The sequence below is a fragment of the Biomphalaria glabrata genome, chromosome 7 (assembly GCF_947242115.1).
Source record: "Biomphalaria glabrata chromosome 7, xgBioGlab47.1, whole genome shotgun sequence".
NCBI lineage: Eukaryota > Metazoa > Mollusca > Gastropoda > Planorbidae > Biomphalaria > Biomphalaria glabrata.
In genome coordinates this window covers 4,492,422-4,520,382 of record NC_074717.1, presented here as the reverse complement: position 1 = coordinate 4,520,382, position 27,961 = coordinate 4,492,422, and the positions used below count along the sequence as shown (strand labels likewise).

The 27,961-nt window shown below is 39.2% G+C and overlaps 1 protein-coding gene across 4 annotated transcripts; it reads left to right on the top strand.

Annotated features, from left to right (window-relative positions):
- The first annotated feature begins 2,872 nt into the window (after positions 1 to 2,872).
- LOC106051971 (oncoprotein-induced transcript 3 protein-like) lies at positions 2,873 to 26,444 on the top strand. 4 transcript variants are annotated; one of them, XM_056037053.1, is made up of 10 exons: positions 2,873 to 3,022; positions 3,169 to 3,291; positions 7,013 to 7,085; positions 9,275 to 9,360; positions 9,496 to 10,345; positions 12,653 to 12,793; positions 14,339 to 14,437; positions 15,864 to 15,977; positions 17,227 to 17,375; positions 25,833 to 26,444. In XM_056037053.1, exons 5-10 carry the CDS (start codon positions 10,094 to 10,096, stop codon positions 26,116 to 26,118), a joined length of 1,041 nt encoding a protein of 346 aa, XP_055893028.1. In that variant the 5' UTR covers positions 2,873 to 3,022; positions 3,169 to 3,291; positions 7,013 to 7,085; positions 9,275 to 9,360; positions 9,496 to 10,093; the 3' UTR covers positions 26,119 to 26,444. The 4 variants fall into 4 exon arrangements, with proteins under 4 accessions (XP_055893028.1, XP_055893026.1, XP_055893029.1 ...); XM_056037051.1 differs by having other exon boundaries at positions 7,013 to 7,093; XM_056037054.1 differs by lacking the exon at positions 9,275 to 9,360.
- The last annotated feature ends 1,517 nt before the right edge of the window (positions 26,445 to 27,961 follow it).

Below are 27,961 nucleotides of genomic sequence, written 5' to 3'. Positions count from 1 at the left end.
ACCTCTCTTGTGTTACCTAATGGTTGTCACGTGGTACGGTCCGCACCCCTAGTATCCTCCTTGTGACTCTACTGGCCTTATTAAAATTACTTTTGTCGGTGTTGCTTCACTTTTCAATGTATCCAATATGTATCTGTGTTGTTCTTTTTTTTTTTCAATTCTATGTTGTTGTTTTTTATATTTCCCTACACGTACTATCTAGATTTGTCAAATTCAGAGAATATGAAGAAAAGTTGCATACATTTTCAGAGCTGCGTCATAGATCTACATTTCAAGATACAGTTTCCGGCTCGTTGCTACTTCATGGGAAAAGGAAAGATAACTCCTAGGTTATTGATTCGAGTTATTCTCCATAGACAGCAGAGAATTCCTTCTCTTTTTTAAACCAAGTTCATCTTTTTATATATCCTTCCTTCTTATGTTTACGCTTAATGGTAGGAAAGAAAAAATCAAAACCTGGCAGGGCGATAGTGTGTGTGTATATGTGGTGGAGGTCTTCGAGTTCCTAACGTCATACGGTCATAGCATGGATGAAGCGGTTCAAACCCTATACCCCAAAATAAAAATAGTTCCCATATTGACCTCCGGTCACCTTGGCTACATTAATAAAGTTAATCTACGACAGTTCAAGCAGCTGCCTGAGAACATTAAGATTTAGTCATCAAATTTTATGATCTTAGCCCAGGGACGGTTAAGAGAATCGCCCTCCCCCCTCTCCAGTTCACACATCGGTCTGCTGATTCAGGCGGCCCGTTCCATTTCTTAAGGCCCTTAACAGATTTAGGCGGGCCTTTCCATTCCTTAAGGCCCTTAACAGATTCAGGCGGCCCTTTCCATTCCTTAAGGCCCTTAACAGATTCAGGCAGCCCTTTCCATTCCTTAAGGCCCTTAACAGATTCAGGTGGTCCGTTCCATTTCTTAAGGCCCTTTACAGATTTAGGCGGCACACTCCTTAAGGCCCATAACAGATTCAGGTGGCCCTTTCTATTCCTTAAGGTCCTTAACAGATTCAGGCGGCCCTTTCCATTCCTTAAGGCCCTTAACATATTTAGGCGGCACATTCCTTACGGCCCTTGACAGATTCAGGCGGCCCTTTCCATTCATTAAGGCCCTTAACAGATTTAGACGACCCTTTCCATTCCTTAAGGCCGTTAACAGATTTAGGCGGCCCATTCCTTAAGGCCCTTGACAGATTTAGGCGGCCCATTCATTAAGGCCCTTAACAGATTCAGGCGGCCCTTTCCATTCCTTAAGGCCCTTAACAGATTTAGGCAGCCCATTCCTTAAGGCCCTTAACAGATTTAGGCAGCCCATTCCTAAAGGCCCTTAACAGATTTAGGCGGCCCATTCCTTAAGGCCCTTAACAGATTTAGGCGGCCCATTCCTTAAGGCCTTTAACAAGTTTAAGCAGCCCATTCCTTAAGGCCCTTAACAGATTTAGGCGGCCCTTTCCTTAAGGCCCTTAACAGATTTAGGCGGCCCATTCCTTAAGGCCCTTAACAGATTTAGGCAGCCCATTCCTTAAGGCCCTTAACAGATTTAGGCGGGCCATTCCTTAAGGCCTTTAAGGCCTGTCTGAGGGCGGTATTGCTGCAGACCTGCCACATCACCAGAAAATTCCTCAGTGGACACTGTTAAATGGACTACAATGAAATTTGTTTCCCTTTGACGAAACTCGACTCTGGCAGTAATATTAATAATAATTATTTTTTTTTGATAACGTGCCTCGACTAGTGAATGAATGTTTTTTCTTGTCAATAATATTAACAATAATAACGATGATGGTTTCTCCTTTGTTGTCAAAGATGAGCTAAACTTCATTTCTTATGAACTCAAAGATGGTTGTCACGTACGTAATTAGAAACAGTGACACAAGATGAAATTACGGCCTAACATTTCCCAATTATTGGGCTTCATTATGTTTTCCGTTTGATCGTCAAAGAACTGAGCCGAAGGCTCTTCGAGCTCTAAGTTTGAAAAAAAAAACCTGTTTGAGCGTCAAACAGCAAAAAAAAAAAAAAAAAAAAACCTTCTATGAACCACAGTTCTGTCTGGAAGAGACCCAAGTCAATGCCTATATAAAGCATTGCTATTTCCGACAAAAACTGGCCTCCGGACGCATGGGCTAGACATGGTCAAAGGACCAAGTTGACCGGGAACCTTCCGCCTTTTTCCTATGTTCTACCAAGCTAACCGTGCAGGACTAGCTATTAGTGTAACGGCCCCTTGAGGAACGGCGCATGAATTATCGACAGGGTCGTGAGAGCTCTCTTTCAACTCCGTCCGTGCAATGGGTCCACTCTCGCGTACCCTTGGATACTCTCACCAGAAGTTTTGTTTTGCCATTCATTTAGTTACCCCCTCAAGCAACCGTTTCCACACGGGCGTCACTTTGAGGCAGAATAGCATGCCCGTGGATTCTGCATTCCTGCATTCCTGAAGGGAGCTCTTGAATGAGCAAACCACAGACAGTAGTTTAATCAACTTTATGTCTCATTTAGCGAATTTATAGAGAAATAATCTATATCTTTTAAAGCCAGCTCCTCAACCTCAGAACAACTGAAGCAAACCGGAAGTTTGTTTTTTATTTTTAACCAAAAATCCTAAATTTTTGAAGATAAGTTATTCATCAAAGATGGCTGCGAAAGGGATTGTCTGGTCACGATAACAAAGTGGGACTGGGTACAAGTGATGCTAAGTCCCACTTTAACCATCTTCAGCCACGCCGCTGAGATAAAAAAAAGGACTTCCTTAATTCTTTGTCCTGTTTACCCCCACCCCCAACTCCTTTCTGATCTCGTCTCTGCGTCCAAGGTTACGTAGTAGGCAGGATGTTAAGACTAATTAGATATGCGTTGTTTGGGCTTCACCAGCACGCGGTTTAAGACAAGAGCCTCACTTTGAATAATGAACGAGGTCGCGCATGCGCTAAATTGAGTCTGCCCTATCACCCAGCGTACAATGGGAACATGATTGATAAGGGGGACACAGTTTCAGACATCAGACGGCTACCGCCGCAGAGGTATGGATTTTGTTTACAACAAAAAAAAAATGAAAAAAAAATTATTCAATAATTAATTACAGTTAGATCTTTGTAAACAAGGAAAGGGTATTTAGCATAGTGGATTAACTATAATGTATAAAGATTGTGAATATTTATATATATAGGGTTATAGGAGATCAAGGATGAGTAACTCTAGTCAGAATAAGCCGTTGAGACTCGGATGAACTCCCCCTGACAACAGGTTTGATTGACATGATGATTACCTTGATGATGGATGCTCCTTGACGGTAAGTCTAGCGCAGGGGTCGGCAACCTTTTGAGTCGGAAGAGCCAAAAATTACAATTTTAAAAAATTTCGAAGTTTTTAAAGAGGCACAAAGTTTTTTCTTGCCATCTATAAATAATTCTCACACATTATTTATTTTTAATAATAATAGAAAAAGGAATACATATATGAGTAGTGTTTTTCACAGCAAATTAGATATATGGCATAATGAGATTTTTTTTTCGGTAACAACTAAACAAGTTAACACCTTTACTATAAGTCAGCGGTTCTCAACCTTTTAAGCTCGGCGACCCCTTTTTACAATCCCCCACTCTGCCGCGACCCCCCAACCCCCACACACACATACAGCAATAGAAGAGTAGACGATAACAATCCATATTTTTGATGGTCTTAGGCGACCCCTGGCAAATGGTCGATCGACCCCCAAAGGGGTCGCGACCCACAGGTTGAGAACCTCTGCTATAAGCCATCCTGTAAGTTCTTCATTTGGACTTTGGGAAGACAAATATTTAACAAAATGGGCAACTTGTGCCGTGTCTTTATGTCGCAAAACTCATCTATAGCAACTGATAAGGCAGAAGAAAGTTGAATATCTTCCACAGACAATATTTTACATTTGATGACATTTGAGCTATTCAATCTTGTACTGTTTTAGCGGATACTGGCAAATGTTTGATTTGTTTTTAAAGATTTCTGGTTTTGTTTTTGAAATCACGAAACAGTTCTTCAGATGCACGTAGAAAGCAGTCTTTGACATACTCACCATCTCTAAATGTTTTTGCCTTTTTGTGCAATTCGTAGTGGTATGCAAAGCTTGCCAGAATCGCTTTACTTGTAGATTGCTTCTAGCTTTGAGGAGATAATTCTCTTCTACCTCATTTACTTGAGACAACAAACAACACGTCACAGTCAAATCTTATCTTATCTTATATAATACAGACGTTACTTCAAAAAAGAAGATGGTTACGTCCTTCGCGTCATGCATTCAGTCATGCATATTAACCAATGACTTAAATTCTGCCAAGTCACTGGTTTTCACTGGCTAGCTCAGGCAACCCATTCCATGCTCTAATAGCGCTAGGGAAGAAGGAGTATTTGTACAAATTTGTCCTAGCATATGGGACGAGGAATGTGCCTTTATCATGAAGTGGTTAAGATGCCTATTCGTCTTGTTTCAATGCGAATTAAAACCTACATAGAAACATCCGATGACGGAATCATTGGAGAGCTTCCGACGGACTGACAACAGTGACGACGCTTGTAATGGGGGAGGGGCGTAAGCGAGAACAAGTGGCCGAGAGACATCATCAGTGCCTAATCTTCGTTGAAAAAGATTCAGATCTATTTGTAAAAATGTCTCGATAAAATAAATAATATTTACGTAAGGAACTAAAGAACCGCAGCTTCACACCCAAAGAGCCGCATGTGGGTCGCGAGCCGCAGGTTGCCGACCCCGGGTCTAGAGGACGCATAAAAATCCTCCCCAAAAAAACTAGAAATTTTCTTTTTGTCTTACTGTGGTCTCATGGCTACGCTTCTGTATACCATGCAGTGTTACGCCTGTCCAGCTATCGTAGGACGCTAATCTTTATCATTTGGTCCTATAGGATTAAAGTTAACATCTGCCCTTATAATCCTGTCTGCTAACAAACAGACACACACACAAACACACAAACGCAAATGCACACACAGTGTGTCTCATGGTAGTTGTGTCTTAAAATCAATGTGTCTCATGGTAAATGTGTCTCATTATCAGTGTGTCTCATGGTCATTGTGTCTCAAAGTCAATGTGTCTCTTGTTCAATGTGTCTCGAGGTCATTGCGGCTTATGGTACTTGCGTCTCATGGTCATTGTGTCTCAAAAGTCAATGTGTCTCTTGGTCGATGTGTCTCGAGGTCATTGCAGCTTATGGTACTTGCGTCTGATGGTCATTGTGACTCAAAAGTCAATGTGTCTCTTGGTCAATGTGTCTCGAGGTCATTGCAGCTTATGGTACTTGCGTCTCATGGTCATTGTGTCTCAAAAGTCAATGTGTCTCTTGGTCATTGCGGCTTATGGTACTTGCGTCTCATGGTCATTGTGTCTCAAAAGTCAATGTGTCTCTTGGTCGATGTGTCTCGAGGTCATTGCAGCTTATGGTACTTGCGTCTGATGGTCATTGTGACTCAAAAGTCAATGTGTCTCTTGGTCAATGTGTCTCGAGGCCATTGCAGCTTATGGTACTTGCTTCTCATGGTCATTGTGTCTCAAAAGTCAATGTGTCTCTTGGTCATTGTGGCTTATGGTAATTGTGTCCCATGGTCATTGTGTCTCAAAAGTCAATGTGTCTCAAAGTCAAGGTGTCTCGTGGTCATTGTGGCTTATGGTAATTGTGTCCCATGGTCATTGTGTCTCAAGGTCAAACTGTTTCATGGTTTAGTTTTTTTTCAAGGTCGAGTATCTCATGGTCAGTGTGTCTTATGCCAGAGTGTCTCTTGTTCAGGGTGTCTTATGGTCGGCATGTTTCCGTACAACCGGTTCACGGGGATGATACGTGGTCAACTCACTTACAACCGCCCCCCCCCTCCTCCCAACCTCATTACCTCACGGCTGACATATATCGATGAACAAAACAAATGTATTCTTAGAATTCCAGCTCAAATCCTCTCGCGAAGTTAAGCCACACACACGCGCGCGTGCACGCACATTGACTTTTGCATTCTCTCTACGAAACAGTGGTACGGGCCCTGCCAACTCATCTCCTAGAAACTGTATGTCTTGAGGGGCAGCTGTTTAACAAATTTAAACTCCCACGACGTTTTGAGTGTGTCTCCAATGTCAACCGGCATTTAATGTCATTAGGTTCGTTTAAAAAAAATTCGTCGCGATTTATTTAGAGTCAACAACGGTTCTAAAATTGTGTAGAAAAAAAAAGACTCAATTCTGCTATATGTGTGTCGCTAACTTTAAATGAGGACATTTTTCTAAGTAATTGTAATCTTTGCTTCCCTTTATTTCTGATATAATCCGTATTTGCAGTCAAATTTAATATATTGTCTAAGATAGTACCAAGGGTTGGTGGGGGGGGGGGGAGACGGGGGGGTATGACGGCCTAATTAGGTAGAGGGTGAAGCCTGACAATTTATTTTACAAGGGTGAAACAATATTTTTATTGTAGTTATAAACTCATGTCTGTAAATTCACCATGTAAAAATGCCATCATTAATCGATGTTTCGAATAAAAACATGTTACATGTTAACTGAGAAACATCATCGTACATTATCATTAGAGACCAAACGTTTGCACTATTTCAATATTCTCTCCAGCTATAGAAACAATATCAATTTTTCTTTTCTTTACGAAAATCGATTATCATTTCTTTGTTGTTGCTTATTTCATATAATATTAAAACATTATCTATCTATCTATCTATCTATCTATCTATCTATCTATCTATCTATCTATCTATCTATCTATCTATCTATCTATCTATATCTATTTATCTGTCTATCAATCTATCTATTTATCTGTCTATCTATCTGTCTGTCTGTCTGTCTATCTATTTATCTATCTATCTATCTATCTATCTATCTATCTATCTATCTATCTATCTGTCTGTCTGTCTGTCTGTCTGTCTGTCTGTCTGTCTGTCTTTCTATCTATCTATCTATCTATACGTATGTTTATTTTATATTCCTACTTTTCCAATAATAATGATTATATTCTTCTCACAATGACCAGGGGTCAAGCTATTTGGACGACTATGATGGTCTTGTCTTAAGCTACACATAACGTTCAATGGCCTGGACTAATGGTAAACAAGTAAGTCGTCATCCCACGTCCAGTGCGACGTACTCAATTAACCCCTTCCCACGTCACCAATACGATCAATTTCTGCCGACGAATCTTGGCTTAACCCCAGTCACACTGGCGAGAAACAGCAACAGTGCGAGTTAAGTCATAGCTAACGATTTTATCCCAAACTCTCTGTTTGCCCAGGACAATTAGATCACTGTTGATAATTTTCATTACTTCTATGCGGGGCATCTACCACCATTCATAGAACCATAAAACCGTCTTACTAAAATGAAAAAAAAAGGGATTGTGGTGGGGCAAATACTTATATCAAATTTTAACCATTCCCTTTCTTGACTCGTCCCAAGGGTTACTGTGTGCAAAGTCGTCTTCGGCGCCCTAATGACGTCAACGTGTCATATCCCAATCTAGAATCTTGATCGGAAGAAGAAGAAAAAAATCGTTTCTGTTTGACGCGGGTTTGAGTTCCAGGGGGAAACAGGATGTGAGATTGCTCGTTGGAGAGCTTAGGCACAGAATCTATTACAAGCCAGGATCGATGACTTGATAAGATTCGGTGATCGAATTTAGAAAATCCTGGATGAAAAGCATTAGTTTGGATCGAAGGACAAAATCTCGTTTAATATATTCCGGAAACAAAAATTGATTTGTGAATGATGGGATTGATTGTCGTCTGCAGGAAATTTGGAAGACTTGCCCCTGTCCAAGCAAAGTATACAATGTTAACGTGGCAAAGTCGAGATGGGCATTCTTCTTCGGCCGTTTAATTTTGCAACCGAGTGACCACAAGAATGGTCGAGATGTGGTTCAGTTAGTTATAGAATGTGTGACATAAACGCTTGGCTGCCTATTAAGGCCGCCCGAGTTCGAACCCCAATTCAAACTGAGTTTTGTTTCTGTATGCTTAAGGGGGAACATTGATACTGACCATTGGGAAGACATAGCCCTAGACCATTGTGAAGACACAACCCTAGACCATTGGGAACACATAGCCCTAGACCATTGGGAAGACATAGCCCTAGACCATTGGGAAGACATAGCCTTAGACCGCACTATCTGGAGAAAGACGGTGACCAAGAAAGCTATGGACAGCGAGAAAAAAGGGGCCTCAGCTCTTGAAGAAAAGCGTGCCATTCGGAAAATGGCCGGCTCCTCTACCACCAAAGCGAAGGCCACATTGACTTGCAATATATATGGGCGGGAGTGTCTCTCCAAAATAGGACTTCACAGCCATATGAAAAAACGTGTTCGAGATGAACCATGGTCGTTCTACGACTGAAGGAGGCCAATATAAGGGGGCACCGGATAGCCCCGTTCCCAAAATGCCCATTAAAGAAAATGGAGCACACCTGGACGAGCTTGTTCTGAGCATTAATGTATGCGTTATATGAAAGCGATTGGGAAAAAACAAAATTAACATGCGCATTCACACATAAAGGTATCAAGTTTAACATAGAGTCAACAGCGTACATTTTCCTTCGAGATAAAATCATCTTTAGTAGAAGTCTACACGCTCAGCTTATTACGAGGAAATTGTTTGACCAGCACAACGATCAGACTTATTTGCTGTCAGGTCACGTGGAATGCGCTCTGGACTGACGTCCCCATGATCCTAGGTTCGAACTCTGACTGCTGACATCTCTGTCCTCATGGGAGAATGTTGAGATAGAAAGAAATAACTTTCAAATCTGAAGGAGCATCCGAAACATGCAAAAACAAAACAACTAAAATAGACATTAATGCGGTCTGCTCATAAGGTTTGTTGACAATTAGTTCATATAGTCGCCACCTACAATGGGAAGACTTCAACCCTGCAGCCTCTTCTGTATCCTAAGACAACAATAATTGAGTTACAATTTATAAGTTATTGTATTCGAGTTAAAAGTATAGTATGACATTTGTACCCTATCTAACTACATAGACCCACTTGTTACTATGATAGGACTGATGTAAGTCCTTATCTTATCTTAACTTATATATTACAGACGTTACTTTAAAAAAGAAGATAATTACGTCCTATGCATTTCGTGCGTCTGACAACACAAGAACCAATACAAAAAAAAAATTAACCTTTTAGTTAATTAACTATTTTTAATTAAATATTTTGTTTGGTATCTCAAACAAGGTAAAGAAATTGTACTTGACTGAATTGGTGGTATAATGCATGTTTTTTTTTTCAATTGTCAGATCAGTGGTTCTCAATTTTTTTAATTGGAGCGGCAGCAGATTCAACCTCTATCCATCTTGGTCTGAACCACTGCTTTTTTTCCTGTGTGAGTTGTGTATATCCTAGTATTGTGTATACAGTGCACTTTTTTCTATTTCTTTAAAAAAAAATATTTTTGTTATATTTTTGGTTTGTTCATTTTGCATTGAGAACGTGTTTTATTTTGTATTTCTTCTAACAGATATACGTGAACGGGAAAGTTGAAACGCTGCTGATTTATGTCATGTTGACCTTAAGCTGACCAGTAACTGACCAAACTTTAAGTATCGCATTACAGGTAACAAAAAAAATTTGGTTAAAATCATTGAAGAATTGGTCACGTGAGTAATCTTTTTCTTTAATCCTTTGGTTTTAACTAGTATTTTGGTTTCAGGGTTGAGTAAAAAAATAAGGTAAGTGGTCAGTTGTTGTCCAGTCTCGTGTCCACCCTACAATCGTCTGGGACGTCCTGTTTGTCAATGTTGCATTTGTCGATGTGTGTCCTTGTCGGTCTTCCTTGTTGCTAGGGAACGCAGCGATCATGCGTCATCTTCATCATCACCAACAACGCTAACAAAAAGTCTTTCCTCAGCAGATGCATGGTGCCTTTTTTTTTTCAATTTTTTCAGACAGGGGAAACAACCAAGTAAAAAAGAATTTTATTATGAGTTACTTACCTTGCAGGATGTCGCCGGGACCAGATTTTTAAATCTCTCTTTAGTTGTTCTGTGATACAAAGCAAAGAGATCAGTGTCTTCAAAGATTTTGTAGCTTTTTTTTCTTAAACCAAATTTTCAGAAATGTGTAACGCATCCAAAACAACAACCCCCCCAACAACCACTTCTACAACCAGAGGAACAACCCCCCCAACAACCACTTCTACAACCAGAGGAACAACCACTACAACAACCACCGCTACAACCAGAGGAACGACCCCCACTGACCTGCCCGCCACGGCCACTGGTCAGTCCGGGAATGTCCGCCACGACTTTATTTGCCACTTTGCCACCGTGGAGATCTTCATCCCCGTTTCAGAGGCACCAAACGCCGTGGTAGGTCAAAGTTCATGTTACAGTGGTAGGTCAAAGTTCATGTTACATTGGTAGGTCAAAGTTCATGTTACAGTGGTAGGTCGAAAGGTAATCGGTTTTTATTCAATAGTTAATGACAGTTAAGCAGGTCGAAACATCATGGGCTTTCTTTATAAGACTTGTGTACAAGGGGCATAAATCTCTTTTGTACTTTTGTACCCACTTTCGCATTCTTCGTTTTATTGTCTCCCTTTTTTTTACAAAATACATTTTAAAACTTTGGCTTCTTAAAGTAACAAGCTAAGGCAGTGTTTCTCAAACATTTACCAGTGCTGTCCCCAGAGACGAAAGAAATTTTATGGCGCCCTCTTTAGCAAACTGGGGGAGAACCTTGTAATCTATAGGGCAGATGATAAAGATCTTTTTCTGTTTCTATTGCCCACGGTTACCAGTGCTGTCCCCAGAGACGAAGACATTTTGTGGCGCCCTCTTTAGCAGACTGGGGGAGAATCCTGTGATTTATAGGGCAGATGATAAAGATCTTTTTCTGTTTCTGTTGCCCACGGTTACCAGTGCTGTCCCCAGAGACGAAGACATTTTGTGGCGCCCTCTTTAGCAGACTGGGGGAGAATCCTGTGATCTATAGGGCAGATGATAAAGATCTTTTTCTGTTTCTATTGCCCACGGTTACCAGTGCTGTCCCCAGAGACGAAGACATTTTGTGGCGCCCTCTTTAGCAGACTGGGGGAGAATCCTGTGATCTATAGGGCAGATGATAAAGATCTTTTTCTGTTTCTATTGCCCACGGTTAACGACCAACCGCATTTACTTTTTCCCCAACTTTTGTCAGGTACACGTTAGAGTTGGGTGGAATCAAGGGGCGCCGTAAAAAATCATGAAATTCAAAATCCCAGTCCACCGTGATTCGAACCCGATTTATAACCAAGCACTTTACCACTCAGTAACCCCTCCCCTTTTTTTTTAATGTAGTGATTCGATAAACATTTTTAATAAGCGGATTGGAAATTTATAGTGAAGTTATTTCAGACACATTTATAATATAGTGAGTTTTTTTTTTTTTTTTTTGGGGGGGGGGGGGGGGGGGAGGGGCTTGTTAAATATAAGTTTTCAGACACATATTTATAATGTAGCGGAATGACACATTTTTAATTGGCGGGAGAAAGTTTGTGATTTTAAAAGACGCATTTCTATAAAAAAAAAAAAAAAAAAACGGTTCTACACATTTAACGTCAAAGATTAATTACTACTCAACTTTGACATTAGTGTAGTGTAGCGCCGTAGTGTGGCATACATTCATAGTGTACTAACTGTACACACTACACAATAAGAATGGTATGAAATGTTTGTGTTCTGTTGTGGTGATATCCGGAAGGGGACAGAACTCTTGATTTCGCTTTTTCTGTCTGTCTGGTAAAAGGTCTCTTTACGTTATAAGCCCGATATCGGATCAAGTTGACATTTTGCTCGATTATTTCTAGTACCTAACAAAACAAGAATTATTTCAATAATTAACCCATTAGTTCAGCGGTTCTCAACCTTTTAAGTTAGGCGACCCCTTTTTACAATCCCCAACTCTGCCGCGACCCCCCCCCCCCACAATAGAAGAGTAGACAATAACAATCCATATTTTCGATGGTCTTAGACGACCCCTGGCAAATGATCAATCGACCCCCAAGTGGGTCGCGACCCACAGGTTGAGAACCCTTGCATTAGTTGATAAACTATTGATACCTAATTAGTTAATTGGTATCGAGCAAGGGAAAGAAATTGTACTTGACTGATGTCGTACTATAAGTTGAATTGGTACCCCTTTTTGCTTTGAGTAGATAATTAGGTCGTGGCTTAGATGTTTAAAGCTAACAATGCATAGCTTTAAAACCTTCTATTTTCAAAAGCACTTCGCTTGCACAGTGGTTAGTGTATTGGTCTAAGGAGGCTTGAGCCTTCGAGCTCGAATTCAAGTCATAAAACTTTAAATAAAAATCCATTTCAAAAGCGATCAAGGATTCACACAGACAACCCATCCCCCCCCCCACCCCCTTTTTCTTCCCAACTGGTCCAGACACGTGACAAGATCCATGGGCATTGAGAAAGCTAAAAGCATAAAATTACGCTAAACAAAAACAATTGGTAAAAAATATTTGTAATCGCTCAGATTTATTATTCTTTGTCTAGAATAGATCTATTACAAATTTAATTACTTGACTGCTCCAAACTAATTGATACAACTTCACTTAATATAAGTTTTTACAAATATTTTTTTTTTAACATTTCGTAATTTTTTTTTTTATTTTTTTTTTTTGAAAGCTGCGGCTGAGAGACCCAAGCTGTGTCCTGGTCAACAACGGGACTCATCACGTGATCACGTTCCCCTTCAACTTGTGCGGGACGAGCGTGACCTCCTTCAAGGACTACTCGATCGTGACCAACTACGTGACAGTGCACACGGTACTTTTGGTAGAATGGGACTGAGTGGCCATGCCAACTGTTATAACAGCACACGGTACTTTTAGTAGAATGGGACTGAGTGGCCATGCCAACTGTTATAACAGCACACGGTACTTTTGGTAGAATGGGACTGAGTGGCCATGCCAACTGTTATAACAGCACACGGTACTTTTGGTAGAATGGGGCTGAGTGACCATGCCAACTGTTATAACAGCACACGGTACTTTTGGTAGAATGGGACTGAGTGGCCATGCCAACTGTTATAACAGCACACGGTACTTTTGGTAGAATGGGACTGAGTGGCCATGCCAACTGTTATAACAGCACACGGTACTTTTAGTAGAATGGGGCTGAGTGGCCATGCCAACTGTTATAACAGCACACGGTACTTTTAGTAGAATGGGACTGAGTGGCCATGCCAACTGTTATAACAGCACACGGTACTTTTAGTAGAATGGGACTGAGTGGCCATGCCAACTGTTATAACATCCATCATTTATTCAGTGTCTTTTAAACCTTTATTGATATGTTTAGAAAAAAAGTAAAACGGCTTTCCCACTGACAACCCTCCTCCTCTGTATGGTTCTTCTAATGTGCAGCCCATCAATTGGGCTTTTTAATCAGAGCAAATAAGAACTATAAACTGATGAAGCTTTTTTTATTTTAAGTAATCTCAATTTTTTAAAAATATAATCATTTTAAATAGTGCCCTTTTATACTGTTGTCCATTTTACCATTTGATGTTAAATCAATACATATTTTGACATTACTGGTGCTCATTTATACCGCCGTGGCCTTTGGATTTACATTATTCCATATTGAAATGCCATCATATACAACTGTTTATGTTCACAAAACGGGTGAAGATCGCTGATACTATATTGTACGGTTTTACATGTTGAGATTTCAGGGCGATGACGCTTGTTAGGTAGTCGAACTATTAAGATATAAGCAGTGAATTCCGGAATGGGGGATATTAAGAAAAACTGGATCTAATATGACGAAGAGATCAGATTGTTGAGTTGAATATTCAATCACGGGTTCCTTAGATAGATCATGGATTCATTAGATAAATCACGGATTCATTAAATAAATCATGGATTCTTTGAATAAATCAAGGATTCATTAGATAAATCACTGATTCATTGGATAAATCACGGACTCATTTGATCAATCACGGACTCATTTGATAAATCACGGATTTATTGGATAAATTACGGATTCATTAGACAATAGACCACATTTTTTTTTATGAAGTCGCGTTCTGCATGAATGGCGAGGGGACAACTAGATATGAGAGAGAGAGAGAGAGAGAGAGAGAGAGAGAGAGAGAGAAAGAGAGAGAGAGAGAGAGAGAACTGGCAACGAGGCTGTTCTTGTTCGGGGGCAAGGCGACCCCAAGATTCACCTTTCTATTTCTTTCACGTGCTCTAAGGGAAGTAATTCTCGGCATCATTTCTTACTGGGGTGGTTTCTGATACGATAGAGGCAGGGAGGATGTCACTTAGACCAACTTTACACAAAAAAAATATTTCTACCTCACAGGACCTACACGTATCCGCCCCTGTGGTCTTTGGAAACGATTACAACATCAGCCTTGAGTGTCAAGTGCCCGAACATATGGTATTGGATGGCTCTTTTCAGGTACCTTAAAATTAAATCCTATTCTAGACAATAATTCTCACTGTTGTAACGTAGACTTACTTTTAATCAAATAACTTCTTAAAGTAAGAGTATCTTACTCACACTGACGTAGCTAATGTGAGTGAGGGGGGTCTGAATTCGAAAGTCTCCTTGGCCCCCCGCTTGAGGGAGGGGGGCCCTATTGAATGTCCTCAAAGCTTAAAAAGCTTATATCAACTCACTCTGTCTACATGTCTGTCTGACCGAAAGTTTGTACACGTTATTTCTCCGACACCCACTCTCGAATGAAGCTGAACACTTGCATAATTATTTCTTTTACCTGACAACACAAGAATCAATTTTAAAAATTAAACAATTAGCTAATTAACTATTGGTATTAAATTATTTTGATTTGGTATCTCAAACAAGGGAAAGAAATAGTACTTGACTGAAGTGGTGGTGTAAGCTGAATTAGTGCTCTTTATTGATTTTCGTCTGAAGCCTTCTAGGAGTTAATCATCATTCTATGACTTAATCATCTTTCTAGGACAATGATTTTCTAGGACTTTATCATCTTTCTAGGACTTAATCATCACTGTAGGACATAAGTCTTTCTAGGACTTAATAATCATTCTAGGACTTTATAATATTTCAAGGACTTAATAATCTTTCATGGACTTAATCATCACTGTAGGACTTAATAATCTTTCTAGGACTTAATCATCACTGTAGGACTTAATAATCTTTCTATGACTTAAAAATCTTTCAAGGACATAATCATCATTCTAGGACTTTATAATCTTTCTATGACTTAATAATCTTTCTAGAACTTAATAATCTTTCAAGGACTTAATCATCACTGTAGGACTTAATAATATTTCTAGGACTTAATCATCATTCTAGGACTTTATAATCTTTCTAGAACTTAATCATCATTCTAGGACGTAATCATATTTCTAGGACTTAATCATCATTCTAGGACTTAATCATCATTAGATGACTTAATCATCACTGTAGGACTTAATAATTTTTCTAGGACTTAATAATATTTCTAGGACTTAATCATCATTCTAGGACTTTATAGTCTTTGTAGGACTTAATCATCACTGTAGGAGTTAATCATCATTCTGGGACTTTATAATATTTCTAAAACTTAATCATTATTCTAGGACTTAATCATCATTCTAGAACTTAATCATCATTCTAGGACTTAATCATCATTCTAGAACTTAATCATCATTGTAGGAATTAATCATCATTCTAGAACTTAATCATGATTCTAGGACTTAATCATCATTCTAGAACTTAATCATGATTCTAGGACTTAATAATCTTTTTTTGGAGGAACGTGTTGGAACTCGTAAAACAGAACTAAATCACGCATTTCTTAGTGCTAAGTATTTAGTCTACTCTCTAGCTGTGGTTAATAAGCGTCATTTCTTACCAGGCTGTCACAAAGGAACCGGCTCAACAAGTCAACGCCAACCCTCAAATGGGCTTCCACCTGAGAGAATACACAAGTGCCGACTATACACAGGAAATAACGAAATATCCAGTACAGGTAAGATTGTACTTCTCGTTGTTGTTAATGAAATAGTCTCGAGTCTTTCAGAAGGATGATTGAACGAAGATCTTTTTTTTGTTTCCTAGCAACCGGTAAAAGTCTTTTCTTTTGAAGTAGAGACTCATGGGAATGTGGAGGATGGCTTCATCACTATGTGGCTTCCTTTCCAGGACAGGCTCAGGGATTGCGAACCGATTAATTCCTTCAGAAAAAAAAAAGTTACTTAAAAAATAACAATATGACAACGACCCTTTTTTTTTATTATTTTCAACTTCAAATTTTCCTCAGTCTGTTGAACTGTTGGGGCACCACACAAGATCTGTTGACGTATTTCTCCATTCCTTTCAGTGTCTTGCCTTGAGTAGAATCTCTTTCAATGACAGGCTTGTCCATTCTTTGTTGATGTCTTCTCATCGCTTTCTCTGTCTGTCTTTTCCTCTGAACTCTGACCTGTAACGTCGCAGCCTCTGGGCAGTTTAGACCAATAGCTCGCTGCCAGGTGACAGGTTTATACGACGTGGCAACGAGCGATTGGTTTCCCCTGCCCACAGGTTGTGACGTTGCAGGTTAGAGTTCAGGCCAACTATGAAGACTGGTCTCGTTTGAACAATAGGTCGAGGCTATTACTTGCTGTGGAGACGAGGCCGAGGCTGTTACTTGCTGTGGAGACGAGGCCGAGGCTATTACTTGCTTTGGACACGAGGCCGAGGCTGTTACGTGCTGTGGAGACGAGGCCGAGGCTGTTACTTGCTGTGGAGACGAGGTCGAGGCTATTACTTGCTGTGGAGACGAGGCCGAGGCTGTTACTTGCTGTGGAGACGAGGCCGAGGCTATTACTTGCTGTGGAGACGAGGCCGAGGCTATTACTTGCTGTGGAGACAAGGCCGAGGCTGTTACTTGCTGTGGAGACGAGGCCGAGGCTGTTACTTGCTGTGGAGACGAGGCCGAGGCTATTACTTGCTTTGGACACGAGGCCGAGGCTGTTACGTGCTGTGGAGACGAGGCCGAGGCTGTTACTTGTTGTGGAGACGAGGTCGAGGCTATTACTTGCTGTGGAGACGAGGCCGAGGCTGTTACTTGCTGTGGAGACGAGGCCGAGGCTGTTACTTGCTGTGGAGACAAGGCCGAGGCTATTACTTGCTGTGGACACGAAACCGAGGCTGTTTCTAAAATAAATCTTTACATTTAAAATAAAAGCTTCTTTTGTTTCATTTCTAAAGAATACACATTTTTTATTTTTACGCAGGTTTCCATAAACAAGGAGATATTTTTAGAAGTCACTCTAGCTGACGAAACATCCAGGAACACTACCCTGGGGGTGAAGGTCAACGAGTGTCGAGCCACGCCCTCCCCTGACCCTCACGACTCCACCAGTTATCTGCTGATCAGAGACAGGCTAGTAAATCTTCTTGTATCGTGCAGGGACAGATCTGACCTGGAAGGGTGCCAGAAGTCAGAGTCACTTCCTACCCCCCCCCCCACTCTCTTTTTTTTTTCAAGCTTCCTTGTGAAGATGTTGCGTTTTAAAGATTGTTATCGAATGAGCTGTGACTAGAGATATTAATTGGAACTGTTCTTTTATTACGAATTAAAGTATGACAAAGTTGAGGTCTGATCGTAGCAGAAGTACCACAACACCACAGGCTCTACATCTAGACGACAAAGTCATATAGAGTAATAATATACTTATATAGAAAAAATTTTTAAGTGTCGGGTTTTTACACAACTCATATCAAATCTTTTTGTCTATCCGTCAGTCTGTCTGTCTCGTAAAAAGAGTGTACACGTTTTTTCTCACACTTTTCTAGATTATTCATTTGCGTAGACAAGACATGACTCATCATAAAACATTAACCAATTAGTCAATTACTAGTAGTTAATATTGTTTCGTTTGAAACAAACAAGGGAGACTAATCCTTCAGTATAAAAAGATATTAATTTTAGTTCAGTTAGAATCACCACAGCACGAAAAGAGAAAGAGTTAATATTATTGTGTTTTATACCTACAAGGGAGATTAATCCTTCAGTATAAAAAATATGGCTAGATTATCAGGGTCTTGTCCCCTTAATTAACTGTCAACGCTATTCCTTCCTCACACATTCTCCGATAAAGTTAATACTATAAACCAGGGGAAGGCAAATTACAGGCCGCGGGCCACACGAAGTGTTCTATGTGGCCCGCCGACACCTATAGAAATCAGGTGTGCCCACAGTATATATATACATATAAAAATGCAAATGTTAAAAATAATATCTATATAAATTATTGAAACTCTCATTATAAAAGATTTTAGTAAAAGAAGATTATGCTTTTTGGCTATACATCAATACACTCAATTCAAAACACAATCTCTGAGTGTTGGGTAGGCTTGGAACAAGATGGCAAGTGTAACAACTGATGGAACTCGATCTTCGACTGAGACAAATATTTTTTTAATAAACAACATCCCGACCATAAACTCTAAACATTAAAGTTTGTACAAAACTGCATAAAATTTCAACCATATATATCAGCATCATTGTATCGAACGACGGCCATGGTTTATCTCAGAGCACACTTCCTCATGTGGCTGTGGAGCCCCATTTTTATCTCAGAGCACACTTCCTCGTGTGGCTGTGGAGCCCCATTTTGGATAGACACTCCAGTCCACAAATAGAGCAGGTTAAGGTGGCTTTTGCTTCGGTGGTAGAGGAGCTGGCAATTTTTTGGATTGTACCCATGTACTTTCATTGTAAGTGAGATGAAAGCCTGGGCATTGTTTATGGTCGGAACGATGTCGCCCACACAGCAGTTCCCACCTCTCCGCGCAACTAATGTGACCAAAGGAATGGAATATCCAATACAGTTTGGGATCAGTAGCGCCGCAGGCTTTGCCAGGCTGTAACACGGTGTGCCACAATCTACTATTATTATATTGGACATTAAATTCGTAGTAATCACACTTATTAGAACTAGGGTTATTAGCCACGGGTAGTTCCGATTTATGAACAAAGTAATCCAATGTATCCGCTAGCTTAGCATGGCCAAGGCAAATGAATTAATAAAATCTCAAGCAAGAAAGTGGTATGTCACTTGCTAACTCTTGTTATTTTTCAACGCGGATTGTGAAAAAAAAAAAGAAAGAATCGTGAATATAATACATTATAAATATGAATTAAAAGACATTCTAACCGGTTAGCTAGCGTATCTTTCTAAGATATATACATATATGCGGCCCGTCATTCCCAAACTTTTTTTTAATGCGGCCCTCGATACAAAAAGGTTGCCCACCCCTGCTATAAACAATTATTTATTGTACCTTACAAAACATGAATCAATAAAAAGTTACCAATTATACAATTAACTATTGATAATTATTTTTTAAAACTCTTTCTCTCCGTAATTATTTTCCACGTTCTGACGCAATTATTAATTTAATCCGATTGTAGTACACTAACATGTTCTAATTAAAATGGCATAACTTTCATATTTATAATCATAGAATAATGTTTTTGATACCGAATTAAAGGAAAATGAATGTTCTTTTTAGATATTACAAAATCAAGTGTGTAAATTGAAGTGTTAGTTTTTTTTTGCTTTGTGAAAAGTAAAAATGAAAATCTGAAAACTCACCAATGGACGACACAGTAAGTCCAAGTCACATAACAAGATCATTTCTATTCCAAACTGAATTAAATGCTACTGTTTTAGAATCCTTATTCATATTTTCATGAAATAGAACTGGCACTAAAACAATTTTAAAAAACTCATGGAGTACAAAACTGGAGCACATTCTCCAAGGTCACCACCATAGAAAATTTATGAGAAAAAAACAAACAACTTGCAACATTAAGTTCCAGTAAGAAAATAATTACACTGCACATGATATATTTCAAATAAAAATGATTCATTGCTATTTACATAATGTTTGCCTGAACAAAAAACAACTTCCATGTTTTAACTGTGGTATTAAAATTAATCCATATGGATGTGCGGGACGTAACGACGAGTTTAATCCCATCATTGTAGTCGTGGCCAGAAATTTATCAATTTCATAGTTAGAAACTGGCTTCCATTTTGTAAAACTGGATGCCCTACGTGCTGGAGTGTTTATTTTTATTATGTAGACTGCATAACTCTTTATTGCATCAACAAGATTATCAACAATTGTGGAATCTAGTAGAGTTAAGCTCAGATGACTTAGAATTGAGTAAGCTCATGTTGACACCTCTATATACCACATTGGCTGAAGTAGATGGCTGCCTGGTCGAGCGGTTTGCGTGCTAGACTGTCGTTCGGATTTATCGACGGTCCAGGGTTCAAACCCTGCCCGCTCCCATCCCCCGTCGTCCTGCGGGAGGTTTGGACTAGGAAGTAAACTATCTTCAACTCTGAAGGAACATCCGAAACATGTAAAACAAACAAAACAGACTTGCTGGAAGGAATAATTCTAAAATTGCTTTCTGTTTTAGTACCCATCTCTGCATTTTTCAAATTTGTTGAAACAGGCCTAGATCTAGATGTATTCTTTGTGCTAATACGTCTAGTTTTTAGGAGGGGGCGTGGCAGGTTCATCAGCTGATGAACTATCGGATTCAGATCTAAAATCTAGATCTAACACTGACACTAAAACTATCACTTCACTACGAACAGGTAAAACAAAATCACTGTTATCTGAATCAATAAGGTCTTTTACATGTTGATTCTAACATAAATTAGATCTACAAGTTTTAGTAGATTGACCTCCAGATGGGCCGGGCTCTATTTCCAAACATAAACAAACAAAAAAAGACGACTTTCACAACGCTCTGTAACCATGTTGAAGGAAGTAAACAGTAAACTCTTCTGCATGCGGAAATCACGTAGATTTAGAATATAAGCATTTTAAAATTATTAACCAAGAATAGAAACGAAACAAAAATGTTTAACTGCACCGACGACAATGTCGTCGCTTAGGGCTTTTACAAAAACGACCGACGCTATTATCGTCGCTTGGGAGAGAAAGAAATAATATCGAATAAGGGAAATAACTTCTGCATTATTGATAGATATAGTTGTAAGGGAGGAGCTCTTCCCCTTTAGATATTTTTTTTTTTTGTTGTGTTTTGCTTGTTTTATATTAGACTTAACATGGATATTTTTTTTTTAAACTTTAATTCAGAAAGGAATATTATTACGGCTGAATGGTTAAGCGCTTGGCTTCCGAACCTAGGGTCAAGGGTTCGAATCTCAGTGAATACTGGGATTTTGAATTTCTGAATTATTTGGGCTCCCTTGAGTCCGCCCAACTTTAATGTGTACCAGACCTCAAGCAAAACCAATACGTTAAGTCTGTTCAGCGATACGTTTTTCTCTTGAAACTAGTTCAAAACCCCCGAGACAACCCATCTCTACCAGGTGACACCGGGAGATCCAGGAGGTCTGAAAGAATAACCACGAATACAGAGTTTTTAAAGATAGAAACAAATATTTATTAGGGAGACTTTTTTTTTTCTTCAGTAGAATATAAAATTGCCAAAAAACACACAAGACAAATTCGTAAGTTCCTTCACCACAATCAAAGTTAACATCGTCCAGAGATAGTTCAAACTTGACGATCATTAGGCTACCGTATCATTCATTATAGTAGATAATTGTACGTACACATGTGTCATTCATGTCAAACGAACGAAGTCCTTGAAATTTGGATTCTTTTGAGGGTAACAGTCTTAATTTTTTATGGAAGCCTAAACATTCCTAGAAACAAAATGCTAAATGTTTTTGCTGGTGCGTTTACCGGCTGCCAGACCAGCATAAATTTCGATTGAAAATGTTTTTATGTCCAACAATGTACACTTAAAACTGGACTAATCAACGTACACAATGTTCCTGGACTTCACTCAGGTCATGTTAACTTGTCATCAAATTAAGATCAACAGCATTGCAGTGAGCCCATGAGGAATTTTGTGGATTAGAAATAAGTTGATTAGGATTTCTAGTACGTCTGGTCTGGCGATAGTTTTTTCCCCAAATGAGAACCCGGGACAATTAATCTCCACCAGTCCAACTGGAGTTTTGTTAGAATCAGCACTGACTGAAAAGATAAAATATAGTATCTGTGAGTAATCATTTTTTTTATTAATGTCCCAGAACAAACAAAGCTCTAAGTGCCTCTCCAACCTTTATTATAAATCTCACACAAAATATTTACAAATATAATTCGTTACCCTGCATCGCCTTGATTTACAAAATAATAATAATAATAATAATTATAATTTAAAAGCAAAGATAAAGTAAATAGTTACTGAAACCATCAGATGAGATTATTCAGAGTCAGAAATATGATAAAAATAAAAGCGTGCCAACAACTAATACGTAAGTAATCGGGAATAAAAGTAAATACACACCAATACTTACACATTAATACATGCATTACCATACACACAGATTCTACACATACACACATATACACACACACAATGAAACACACATTTCTTTTCGGCTTCTTTAAGTTTTGTTTCTTCCCGTATGTTTGTAGTTTCATCAATATCTTATACACAACACCAAAGGGAAACAACACAAATTGAGAAAGACTTCTGAGGGCGCAGTCGTTTAAAATAGGTAGCTACCCAAGAACCTATTTAGATGCATACTAATACCAGCACATTTATTTCATTTTTTTTTATTATGAATAGCTCAGCTTTTTAGCTTCTGAGATCATTAATTATTATAGCTTTTATATAGCGCTACTTTCATGCTTATAGCATGCTCAGAGCGCTTTGGTCCAATCTCATTTGTGGACCGGTGGGGAGAGGGGGTATCTAGGAGTTGGTTTTCCGTGCTACCTTTAGGCGCCCAGTAAACACAACTCTGCCCGAGTCGGGAAGATGACTTCGGAAAATGAGCAACATAAAATCACACGATTTTTAGAAACTGTCTACTCATAATACTAATTCATGTAACAAAACAAGTATGACAACACAGTATTAATAAAAAAAATAAGACAATATGTAAGAACAAAGATAGCTTTTTCAAGTGTTTCCCAATCTTCTTCCTCAACGGGACACTCTGTGCTTTCTGAGTATTTAACTGAACACTTTGCTTATTTTTATGTCAAGATTTATACATGTGGTGGCCCTCAAACTCAAGCCCTCAAGTTCATTATTCTAGTAATTCTTGGAACACCTGCACAGGCCTTGCGGAACACTGAGGTTCCGCGGAACACTGTGTGGGAAACACTGCCTTATCCCAATAGAGTACATATCTTACGTTTCTTTATTGATTTAAAGTAATGAATATTTGTATTTTTTTTTCTTTTTTTCTTTAAATTTCAATTGTTAATATTTCGTGAAACCTTGACAATTAAGAGTTACCTTTTTTAATAGACTCCTAACAATATATATTATTATTATAGCTTTTATATGGCACTACTTTCATGCTTATAGCATGCTCAGAGCGCTTTGGTCCAATCTCATTTGTGGACCAGTTGGTGGGGGGGGGGGGGTTATCTAGGAGTTGGTTTTCCGTGCTGCCTTTAGGCGCTCAGTAAACGCAACTCTGCCCGAGTCGGGTGTCGAACCTCGAGACCCCTTCTAGGTAAAGAGACAAGCCAAGTTCAAGCGCACTTAGCCTCTCGACCACGCTTCCCATATATTGGTATATTGGCATAAGTAACTGTGCTGTACTAAAGGGACGGTGTCTGAGTGGTTAAGCGCTTGGTTTCCGAACCTGGGGCTCCCGGCGACGACTGGGATTCTTAATTTAGGGATTTTTAGGGCGCCCCTGAGTCCACCAAGCTCTAATGGGTACCTGAATTTAGTTGTGGAATGTAAAGATGTTTGGTCATTGTGCTGGCCACAGGACACCCTGCTCGTTAACCGTTAGCCTAAGAAACAGATGACCTTAACATTATCTGCCCTATAGATCGCAAGATCTGAAAGGGAAACTTTAGCTTTTTTTTTTTTACCTTATGACGTCAAGGAATGGTGGCAGCAGAATTCGAACTCGGAATCATCTGACGTAAGACTGGAGCGCATATTACTTGTCTAGGAAAACATAAATTTACTAAAATTTATCTTTTCTTGGATTATGATTTTCATTCGTTTAAGATACCAAATACACAAATAATTCTTAGTAAAAAAAAGTAAGTTTCCTTTTCAGACCTTGTGGCAGATGATGTAAAGGTCATCTGTTTCTGTTAACAAGGGTGTCATGTGGCCAGCACATCGACCAACTGCCTTTACTTTTCCCTAACTAATGTCCGGTACCCATTACAGCTGGGTGGACTCAGAGGCGCCCGAAGATCCCGAAATTAAAAATCCCAGTCTTCACCAGGATTCGAACCCCGGTCCCCGGTTCGGAAGCCAAGCTCTTTACCGCTCAGCCTACATTTTAGTGAAATCTCTAGTCTACATTCCAATTTCGTTTACTCCTCTGCTAATAGTAAAATGTGTACTGCACATCTTAGAGTACTTGTGTACTGCACATCTTAGAGTACTTGTGTAATGCACTTCTTAGATTACTTCTGTACTGCACATCTTAGATTACTTCTGTACTGCACATCTTAGAGTACTTGTGTACTGCACATCTTAGATTACTTCTGTACTGCACATCTTAGATTACTTCTGTATTTAACATCTTAGATTACTTCTGTACTGCACATCTTAGATTACTTCTGTACTGCACATCTTAGATTACTTCTGTACTGCACATCTTAGATTACTTCTGTACTGCACATCTTAGATTACTTCTGTATTTAACATCTTAGATTACTTCTGTACTGCACATCTTAGATTACTTCTGTACTGCACATCTTAGATTACTTCTGTACTGCACATCTTAGAGTACTTGTGTACTGCACATCTTAGATTACTTCTGTACTGCACATCTTAGAGTACTTGTGTACTGCACATCTTAGATTACTTCTGTACTGCACATCTTAGATTACTTCTGTACTGCACATCTTAGAGTACTTGTGTACTGCACATCTTAGATTACTTCTGTACTGCACATCTTAGAGTACTTGTGTACTGCACATCTTAGATTACTTCTGTACTGCACATCTTAGATTACTTCTGTACTGCACATCTTAGATTACTTCTGTACTGCACATCTTAGATTACTTCTGTACTGCACATCTTAGAGTACTTGTGTACTGCACATCTTAGAGTACTTCTGTACTGCACATCTTATATTACTTCTGTACTGCACATCTTAGATTACTTCTGTACTGCACATCTTAGAGTACTTCTGTATTTAACATCTTAGATTACTTCTGTACTGCACATCTTAGATTACTTCTGTACTGCATATCTTAGATTACTTGTGTACTGCACATCTTAGAATACTTGTGTACTGCACATCTTAGAGTACTTGTGTACTGCACATCTTAGATTGCTTCTGTACTTTAAATTGAATCATTGTTTTTAAACGCTAGAACTATAACTGTTACCGGTCATAATAAAGAAAACTGTAGTCTAAGGTCAAATTGCGATCTATATGGCAAATAATGCAAAGGTCGTCTATGGCCGTCGGTTAACAAGCGGGTCATGTGTCCAGCACAACGATCAACTGTCTTTACTTTCCCAGACTAATGTCAGGTACCCGTTTGATTTGGGTGGACTCAGGGGCGTCCTAAAATTTCCTAAATTCAATTCCAGTCTTCACCGAGATTTAAACCAAAGATTCCTGCGTTCGACAACCAAGAGCTTCGCCACTCATATACCCCATCCCCCGACTTTAGATATAGATTGATGTTAAAATAACGCAAATCTTAAACGGAAATGTGATATAATGAATTTTGCTATTTCGATCATTCCATTTATTTTTTGTTTTATTTCACATATATACAACGTTTATGAAAATATTTTCTTGTTCATTGTATAATTCTACAGCTGCCCAGCTACACCAGCTGTACATCTGCAATCCAGCCCCAGCCCAGAGACTTACAGGTTCAGCGTTCAAACCTTCCACTTCTCCGGGAACACAAACACCGATGACGTGGTCTACATCCACTGTGACGTCAGCATATGTCACGATGACAAGTGCGGGCTCAGGTGTGGCGCTTCCAGTGGCGCGCGCAGGAAGAGAAGGAGCGGGCTCAGCAAGAGGAGTGCACTCGGGTCGACTTTAACGTCTGGACCTCACATCATTGTCAATGAATCGGAAACAAAACAATAATATGATAATTAGAGATGTACTATACTCTTGAATACAATGTATTTTTTTTTTGCTGGCTTGCTTAACATAATCAGTTAATTTTAAAACATTGTATAAATAAAATATGATGTAATCAGATAGATTTAACTTAATAACCGGAGCTTGTTTTTTTTTTAATTTTCAATATTGGAGAATAGATCTTCAGTAAAATTACTTAAATCTCAAGACATAGAGATTGACTTTATAAAAATATTTTACTTGTAAACCTAAAATGCATGTTTACACCTGAGTTACCTGCAGAGATTAAACCTGTACATAGTACAAAATAAAGTGCTTTTTTTTTTTAAGTTTTAAGAATGTATTAATGTAGTTTGTTTGGGTTCCCGTGTTGTGTAGTTCCTGTCAAAATGTTACATTCAGCAGATGTACTTTAGTTCTGCATACAATTTATCAAACTTTCAAATACGAACTATTCACAAAACAAACAAATATAAAAATTACTTAAAAAAATAAAGTTATATGCAGGTTTCAAACATTTAAGACTTCTTGAGCTCTTTCACCAAAGATGCTCTCGCTCCACCATGGACATACGGTGGCAGGACAGCACTACAAACAGCGATGTCCTTGCGAGCGCTGGTCTGGACAGTATAGAGGGACTTCTTATGGTCCGACAGTTACGCTGGGTAGGGCACGTATCCCGTATGGGCGACGAACGTATGCCAAAGGCAGTCTTTTTTGGTGAGCTAAAAGGTGGTCGACGTAACAGAGGCGCCCCACGGAAACGCTTCAAAGACCAGCTAAGGCGTCAACTTTCTTTGGCTGACATAGAAGAGAGCACCTGGTTGTATGCGGTCTTAGAACGAGACAGCTTGAGGTCACTCACGAAGGCCGCGGGATACACATTTGAGACCAAAAGAAAATCTGCTGCCGAGGACAAAAGCAGACGGCGAAAAGAAAATCTAAATCGACCACCTGCGGACAATGGATCGGATATGCTTGTCCTGGATGTGGCGAAATATGTAGGTCACAGCTGGGACTGCGCAGCCACTGGAAATACTGCTTTCCTCACTAATCTTCGGACTCGTAGGCTAGCCTTATTATTATAATATATGTATATTAACAAATCTCAACGAAAAGTTGGAGGTAACAATAGACAATGTATTTATTTGCAGCTATCAAGAAATAGTTAGACATGTACTTCCGCTTTCAAGAGACAGGGAGCAATGTCTCTAAGTTCTACAAGTCCTACTTAACACTAGAACAGACCACCGACACACTTCCCAGTATCCCTCTAGAATTCGAATCGGGGACCCTCCGGTTTTGGAAGCCAAGTGCATTACCACTCAACCACCACGAATATAAGAAAAAATACTGTGCTATTGTGAGTTGAAGTGGCTGAGTGGTAATGGTCTACTCTACATCTATTACAAATTTAATGACATGGCTGATCCAAACTAATTGCTGTAATTACACTTTGCATAAGCTTTTTTTTTAAAGTATTTTTTAAATGATTTTTTCTTGTTAAGAAGTCGGTTCATCATTAAGTGTTTTGAGACATTAGGCTACATGTAAGAACTTGTTACTGAACTGAGAGTCATGACACCAGTACTTTAGAAGAAAGCAGATCTACATAAGAGTGCCGTTTTTTTTTTTAAACGTACTCACTGGAGGGTCCCTAGTGCTATTAGATCATGGAATGGGTTGCCTGAGTCAGCCAGGGAAACTAGTGACTTGGAAGAATTTAAGTCATCTTATCTTATATAATACACACGTTACTTCAAAAAAGAAGATGATTACGTCATGCATTCAGTCATACATGTTAACCAATGACTTACATTCTGCCAAGTCACTGGTTTTCCTGGTT